Below are 7,903 nucleotides of genomic sequence, written 5' to 3' on the forward strand. Positions count from 1 at the left end.
ACAAAAATACTTTTATAAAAGCACTTTTAAAAAAGTTTTTATGAAAGCACTTTTATAAAAGTATTTTTGTAAAAATACTTTTGTAAAGTACTTTCATAAAAATGCTTTCATAAAAGTAATTTTGTAAAAGTGCTTTAATTCAGTTAGGGATAATTCTATAAGTGGTATTTTAAAATTCAAGTAGGGATAATTTTAGAAGAAAAAATATGAATGACTGCTTATTGTATAAGCACTTAAAAAAAGCTAGAAATTTGGACTTAAGTACTTCCAAATATGTGTTTAATAACCAAATAAACACATATTTGGAAGTACTTATTTTTTAAGTCCAAATTTCCCCAATACCAATATGTGTTTAATAACCAAATAAACACTTATTTATTTTTAAGCACTTCCAAATATCGCCTTAATAAAAAAATATTTTGTAAAATTTTGCCTTGACTTTAATCATAACCAACAGTGGTAGGGACATGCCGTGCGCAAATCATTCTCTCTCTCTCTTATTGTTCTCGGCTCCATTCATTGTAAGTGCAAACTGCTGAGGCCCTAAGCGTACAACTTTATTTGGTAATGCCTTATTGCCTTACAAATGCTCCATATATCACAAATCTTCAACCTCCCGTCATTTCAATTGGTCCAACTCTCAGTAAAGCTGGATCCCTCTCACGTAACCTCAGAGTACTGGTGTAAAAGATAGACTAGTGAGTAGTAGTGAGTGATGAGTTTACAAGAGAAGGGAGGGGGGAAGGAAGTTTGGAGTTCATGCAACCCTTGGTGCCACGCCCTACAGACAAGGTGGGACCCATGTCTGTTCTTGTACTGTACCATGTCTTTTCGTGGGTCCCCCCAACCTTGTGTGTTACTGTTGTGTGTCTGGTGTGGGGGCGAGGTAACCTAGAATTTCATCAACTCGTTTACTTCTTGCATTCCTCAAGCTTCGACATTTTTGTGTTGATTTATTTAATTTTTTTCAGGTAAACCCACGTTGTAATTGTATTTTGACTGAGGCTGAGGTAAGACAATCAAACAAAAGGTGGAGAAGTTTGCCAGATATACGGATTTCTTTCCCTCAGCTTTCTCCCAGCCAGACTGTGTTTCTTTTCACGTATCGGTCCATTTCCGACTCCTGATTTTTGTTGTGGCTGGCTTCTGGACATTTTGGGAGTTGGGACTATCCTCATATCTGAGTTCTCTTCTGGGTTCTGGCCTCTTGGGTCTTCTAATCTACCTTGTTTGTAGCCCTGTGATTCAGATTGTGAGTTCTGGGTTGGCGAGAGATGTTTCCTGGTCTGATCCAACCCCACGAAGCGGTTGTTCCACAGGAAGAGATTCAGGGCTCGAATCACCGGGGGGACCCTTGCTTGGTCCTGACTTCGGATCCTAAACCACGGCTGCGATGGACTGCTGACCTCCACGAACGTTTCGTTGATGCCGTCACTCAGCTCGGAGGGGCCGATAGTCAGTATTCCTCCGTTTATTCTATTAATCTTCTATCTTCGTTACAATAAATGAAGTCTGCTCAGAACTGGCTTCTTTTGTGAAATGGGTTTTGTCTCTTTTGGGTTTTGTGAAATGGGTTTCGTTTATTTATTGTTGATTCCATCATTTGATGGCAGTTTGGTGTTTCTGCTGTTATTGTGCTAACTTACATTTAATTTTCTGTAATTAGAGAGTTGGTGTTGCTGCTGTTATTGTGCTAACTTACATTTAATTTTTCTGTAATTAAAGAGTGTTTGAAATGCATTTCTCAGTTTACTGTGCTTTGTTTGTCTGAATGTGTTTGCTATTTGCCATTTCTTTTTCCTTTAGGGATTTGGTTCGGTAGTTATCAATGGATGATTTGGTAGCTGCTAAGTTAACTATTTTCGAGTCAAATTGTTATGCATAAGCATATTTTCTTAGGTTAAGTTCTAAATGAAATCGATACTATAATTCATAACCCCAACCATCCGCCGCCCCCCCCCCCCCAAAAAAAAAAAAGAAAATCATGTCTTCCCCTTTCCCCTTTCTCCTTTCTCCTATTTGTTGTTTGCATGCATTTACTTTAATATACAAATTATCTATTCTATTTCTATGTGCTTGTGTTCTTTTCTTCGCTTCAAATTTGCTTTTATTTGGGCTTATTATTCCCACAAATGTATTTTGTATTTTCCAGAAACATATTCTTTCAATCAAATTGGCTATTTCACTTGGAGCTTTTACTTTTTCAACTTTACAAGTCTGGCCTGGACTTTAGAAAAGAAAAGCAGAGATGATACCTTGGTGAAAATGATACCCTGGTGATGCTCTTGTCCGGATCATAATAAAATGAAGCTTTTGGCATTGAGAAGACAACCGAAGTTTGAGCCATGGTTGCAAAACCGGTTCCTTGTTTTCTTCCTTATTTGGATGGTCTTCAACATTTTTAGACTACTAACACTTTTCAATTTAGTATAGTTACATGGGAATACATTTGCTTTGCATTTTCTTGCTGTGGACTTATTCTATGGCCCCATGCTGTGCAAGTCTGGTTGCCATATATGATAGCTTTGCACTTAATTGCTAGTTCTAGTATTCGGATTACTTGTTAAGAAAATAACTGATTTCTACTTGCAGAAGCAACTCCAAAGTCTATCATGCGGACAATGGGCGTCAAGGGACTAACACTTTTTCATCTGAAGAGTCACCTCCAGGTTTCTTTCCATTACTCGATTTCTCTAGTTTTATGTTGGAAGTTGCAAATGAAAATAGTATTGAGAATTGTGTTATACAATCTGCATAACAGAAATACAGACTAGGTAAGCAATCAGGGAAGGATTTGACTGAGCCGTCCAAAGATGGTAAGATTTTTGTAACTCATTCTTTTTGTCATTTACCAGCATTTATGAAATGTTATTCTTCCATACTTTCTGTCCATTTTGCCAGAAAAAAATGTGATAGATATTCCTAATATTGTTGTATGACTTGAACTTTGCTTAATGGACTTCATTTGGCTAAAATCCAAGCTGGGAATCAGTTTTCATTTATAGAAAAAGAGAAGTAAATCATACCTCCCTTTCTCTTATGAAAAAGTTTTTTTATATACAACTTAAAATGAATGACCTCCGAGTAGAAAAATTTTCACATTTAATCTGACTTGTTTTACCATTTTACTGGAGGAACCCCAGCTTCATACCTTTTGGAAAGCCCACACAACGGTACCTCCTCTCCTGGCATGTCTGCTTCTGATTTAAATGAGTAAGATACATGTTCCATCTGTCTTTTCTATGAAGCTCTTATCATGATGTATATGCACCCACATTCTATCATTCAGTGTTTGAACGAGCTAAAGTTCCTACATTATGGGCCATGTCATACTTAGGGGTTATGAAGTTAAGGAAGCACTAAGAGCCCAAATGGAAGTGCAGAGGAAACTGCATCTGCAAGTTGAGGTAAGTCCCTTCCTCATTTTGAATATCAACTCTGCAGTGGATTTCTTTGGAAGCTTTGAAATTGTTTTGCTAATTATGTGGGTCTTGGGAATTGGAAATGGCTTTGTGGTTGCCGTAGAATTTTGACAAGAAAATAAAGGGAAGAGAGCACTGTTGGTAGTAATGAATTTCCATGTCAACCTGGCCTTGGCAATGGGAAATGGATCTTGTTCAGGTGGGGATGGACAATAGGTAGGGAACTAGAGGATAACACAGTTCATGGTTATAATTTTCCTTCCTTTACCTTCCAAGTCTTGTAACTATTGTTCATAAATAATAAAAAATAGAGTAAATGATTAACCATCATGATCCCATGGATGTATAATATAATAAGTTACTAGTAGTTACCAAATCAACCAAGGTTTTCCTGGGATATCAGTTACCAAATCAACACTTAAAATCTTCTCACCTAATTTTACCTTTTTGTTTGCAGGCTGAAAAGCATTTGCAGATATGCAAGGATGCTGAAAGAAGATACGTGGAATCAATGCTTGAAAGAGCATGCAAGTTGCTTGCTGGCCAAACCATCAGCTGTCTGGTTCCTGATGCAGAAGGGCATGAGCTTCCAGGATCAGCACCAAAGGCTTCTAGAACAAGCTCTTCTCATGAACCTACAAGGTTCTATTCTTTACGTCCGGCTGAGGCAATTAGAGTGCAAGTCCCTGAAGAAGAGCCTCCTAATCTGCAGCCCCCTAGAGCTGATTGTTCCACTGAAAGCTGCCTGACTACAAATGGAAGCCCTGCAGGATTGTCTTTAGAGAGTTCTCCAGCAGGATGTAAGAAAAGGGTGCGGAGCTTGGACACAACAGATGCTCTAATTTGGAGTGAGGCTTCAACAAGAACCCAAGACATTGATGCAACTCGCATTGATCCTCATGTGATTACTGGGTATGGCAGACTTGGAGAAATATGAGAAATGGTGCCTTTTTGTTCTCTGCTTTTTTTAGCACTTGAGCACTTAAAATTAAAATAGTCTAATAATGGCTAGCTGCTCTGATATGTAAAATGCTGGGTAGAGAAGGGGATTAAATATTTAAATTGTGCCAAGCTGTAAATTTGTAGCTTCTAATCACTCAAATATCAAATTGTTAAATTCTCTTTAATGCCTAATTAATTTTGCGACATTGTTCTTAATTGCCTTCCTTTCTATTTGTAGTGGCTAAATGGCTATCAAGTTAACCTGCGTACCAAATATCAATTGGATTTGAATACACATTTCATTTAATTTGTCTTTTATCAGGTGGATGGTTCTTTGGTCTTTATCCTGATGTAGTATAGAGCTCTGCAAGTAATCAGTGTTTATGTATGTCAATGCTTAAATTTTTCTAGAATGAAATTCAATTGGGATTGATTACAAAATTCAGTATGAAATTCAGTCAAATGAACTTAATCAGTCCTGATTGCCTATTCCCCATGAATTCAAGTGAGATTGATTAGAAGTTTCTAACATCAAATCACTGATCAAATTTCAAAACTCTGCAACCCGGAATCTACAATAAGAACAGAGAGGCTGATCCAACGGATAAAATTGGAACCTTTTTTTTCTACTGCTTCATTGTACTGGTGGTTTTGTCCATTCTTGCAGTCTACTGCCCAAAGGCATGGTGAGATGCGTACGTTCACTTTTTAGGCAAGAGCCATGCAATCATCCAGATTTTGCTTTTTGCATCTCTTTACAGATGGTCATCGAAAAATCTCCAATCTAGTTACGGACGTACCAGATTCTGGTACAGTATTTGGGACCCCACTGTCGTTTCAGCTTCAGGAATCCAAGACCCCTTTGTATTTTTTTATTTTTTCAATTTTCAAATACAAAGAGAATAATTGGCAATTTACAAATTGGTTCATATTCACTATTTGAGAATAAGGATTCAAATTCAATATCCAGGAATCTTATGCCTATTTATATCATTTTCATCATTAAGATGGCGTTTGGAAACATTGTATCTATTAATTTTTGTAAAAAAAAAAGAAAGCAATTTTCATGTATCTTACTTCCTCTCTGAATTAGTGTTTAATGGCACCCAAGGTTCAAAGTATCGATACATATCGGCTTGCATTGTGTCGGGAGCTTTTGGATACGTTTCTAGAGGGGTTGTATTGGGTCAGACCATGGTTCAGAGGGTAGTTGGGAGTTGGGATTTAAACCGACCTCTCTGAACCAGTTTAAAAAAAATAAATAAAACATAGAAAAAGTACCGACATAGGCCGATACACTCTGTGTCGATACTTTGAACCTTGATGGCACCTATAACTCAAGTCTTGAAACTAGGAATAAACAGAAATAACATTAGAACTTGGAGTTTGTGCTGGATTCAACTTTTCTCTCAATTTTTTAGATGATATCAGTTTCAATACCTAACACCACATCAGACACTAAAAGAGTTGCTTTCTTGAATGTTTATTTTCTGTCCAATGTTTGGAACTTTGGATGGTTGATAAAGAGAATTAGATGACACTTGAAGGGCATTTAGTGTTCATTGAATGTGCCTAGTGCTTAGTATATTGTGTGTGGTTTCTCCTAAGTACAAGTAATTCACTCTTGTCAAACAAAGCAGTTCACCGGTTAGCCAAGCATGAATGCTTGATTTCTAATTACTTCACCTAATCTCAATAACCCAGAACTTTTATCCTCTATTATATCTTAATAACTGTGACTTGTACTAGTCCTTGTTGAATGGAATTTGCCTTAATGCCTTCCAAAGAAAATTACAAATATATAATGAGTGTATCTTTGTAATGTATACATATAATTATATATGCAAATGAATACAAGGTGGCATTCGGCAAATCTGAAATTTGAATTGAAAGAGAAAAAAAACTCTAAAAAGCTTTGAAAGCAATATATAAAAAAAATTGTTTTTCTACTTTTTTATATATCTGAATACTATGAAGTTGTTCAGTGCATTTTAGAAATTTACCCTTCAAATTGTACTTTAAATAGAAATAATGAAAATGATTAAAATATTATGATATTATAAAGTAATAATGCCCCTAAGTCTTGGAGTTTGTTTAATACCATTGTCGTTTTCTCAATCACAGAAACACCTTGAAAAGTGATCAAATATTTCAGGTCATATGTAGGGGTGCTCATAGTTTAATTAACCGAACTGTAGGACTTTTTTTTTTTCCAACCGAACCGATTTTTCAATTTTTGAAAAACTACAAACTGAAACCGAACCAAAACTAATCGGTTAACTGATTGATTGTATTGGTTTTTGAATAGTTTGGTTCTTCTGTCTTTCAGTTTTTTTGAATTTATAATATATGTTATAAATAAATATATATATATATATATAATTATATAATTATTTAATATAAATAATAGAAATATATGTAATATATTATATAATAAATAATATATATGTGTATACACACATGGATATATATTTCAGTTATCCACTGATTTTTTATATTGGTTAACCAAAATCAAACTGATCAGTTCGATTCATCAGATTTTTTTTATTTGATTTTATCAGTTTAGTTTGGGTTTTTTTCGGTTTTTTAATATTGAACACCATTTTAGATAAAGGATGCTAATATTGAACACCATTTTAGATGGTGTTTGATATCATGATAGCTTCGAGTGAGCGTTTTCTAGAGGAAACTGAAATACCACATTACAGCTACAAAACACCACTTTTGTTGTTTGTGTTGTTGTCATGTAGGAATAGTGGCAACGTTTTCACCTATAAATCATTTGGTTCAAAGTGTTTTTTATAGATGGTTATTGGTGATTTTTCATAGGGTTTCCTCTCCCCTTGTTCAAAAGGAGGTTTTGATAGGGTTTCCTCTTTCCTTGGTCGAAAGAAAAAACTCAACCATTGCATCGTGATGCACTAGATAGGATGCACCCATGCCATATCAACATCCATGTTGGAGCAATGTTACCAAAATGTTTGGTTTCGTAGGCGTTTTTTCAATAAATAACACCACATCAACGTTGGTGTTTATTGGGTATGAAACCACTGTTTGGTTTCAACATTTATCTAATAAACATGAAAAATGTAAATGCATTAATTTATGTGAATTCTTGTTAAATTCTCGCTTCCCCCAATGGCTAGGTGTTTCATGAAATGTAGAACTTAGTTGGTGCCGACCTGTGTTGGCATCAAAGTTGCAGAACTATTGAACCCAAACTTTACTTGGAATCTTAATAAACTTCATCACTTCATCAATTGTTTGATGAATCTACCATTTGGCACATTCAATCAGTCACACCTCAATCCAACCAACAAGCAGATTTGCTCATTTGCAAGCACAACGCTTCGGGTATATACTCAGTCAAGTCAGTTTACCATTTTTTCAGTCACGCATAATGTTTGAGCTCAAGTCCACACTTCAACTGGAGGTTGCTTTGGAAAATTAGTGCCCTATCAGTCTCAAATGTTTCTTTCGAAGCTATTATGGGATGAGTTACTCAGTAAAGGCAAATGTCACAAGTGGCTTAACCTCCC

The 7,903-nt window shown here is 35.7% G+C and overlaps 1 protein-coding gene across 3 annotated transcripts; it reads left to right on the top strand.

Moving 5' to 3' along the window:
* The first annotated feature begins 717 nt into the window (after nucleotides 1-717).
* LOC148874924 (protein PHR1-LIKE 2-like) lies at nucleotides 718-4,580 on the top strand. Of its 3 annotated transcripts, none has more exons than XM_088963876.1 (7): nucleotides 718-886; nucleotides 972-1,455; nucleotides 2,593-2,669; nucleotides 2,762-2,816; nucleotides 3,135-3,213; nucleotides 3,338-3,407; nucleotides 3,880-4,580. In XM_088963876.1, the coding sequence occupies exons 2-7, from the start codon at nucleotides 1,275-1,277 to the stop codon at nucleotides 4,357-4,359; spliced, it is 942 nt and encodes a 313-aa protein (XP_088820002.1). In that variant the 5' UTR covers nucleotides 718-886; nucleotides 972-1,274; the 3' UTR covers nucleotides 4,360-4,580. The 3 variants fall into 3 exon arrangements, with proteins under 3 accessions (XP_088820002.1, XP_088820003.1, XP_088820004.1); XM_088963877.1 differs by having other exon boundaries at nucleotides 3,144-3,213; XM_088963878.1 differs by lacking the exon at nucleotides 718-886 and having other exon boundaries at nucleotides 946-1,455; nucleotides 3,144-3,213.
* Nucleotides 4,581-7,903: the final 3,323 nt, after the last annotated feature.

The sequence above is a fragment of the Nelumbo lutea genome, chromosome 1 (genome assembly GCF_056320005.1).
Source record: "Nelumbo lutea isolate HS-2025 chromosome 1, American lotus-T2T, whole genome shotgun sequence".
NCBI lineage: Eukaryota > Viridiplantae > Streptophyta > Magnoliopsida > Proteales > Nelumbonaceae > Nelumbo > Nelumbo lutea.

Bases quoted from the DNA above. Each gene is read 5' to 3' on its own strand.
- LOC148874924 (XM_088963876.1), top strand. From the start codon at position 1,275: ATGTTTCCTGGTCTGATCCAACCCCACGAAGCGGTTGTTCCACAGGAA. The intron at 2,817-3,134 runs GTAAGATTTTTG...ATTTTACTGGAG, and splicing joins GACTGAGCCGTCCAAAGATG to GAACCCCAGCTTCATACCTT. The intron at 3,214-3,337 runs GTAAGATACATG...TGTCATACTTAG, and splicing joins TCTGCTTCTGATTTAAATGA to GGGTTATGAAGTTAAGGAAG.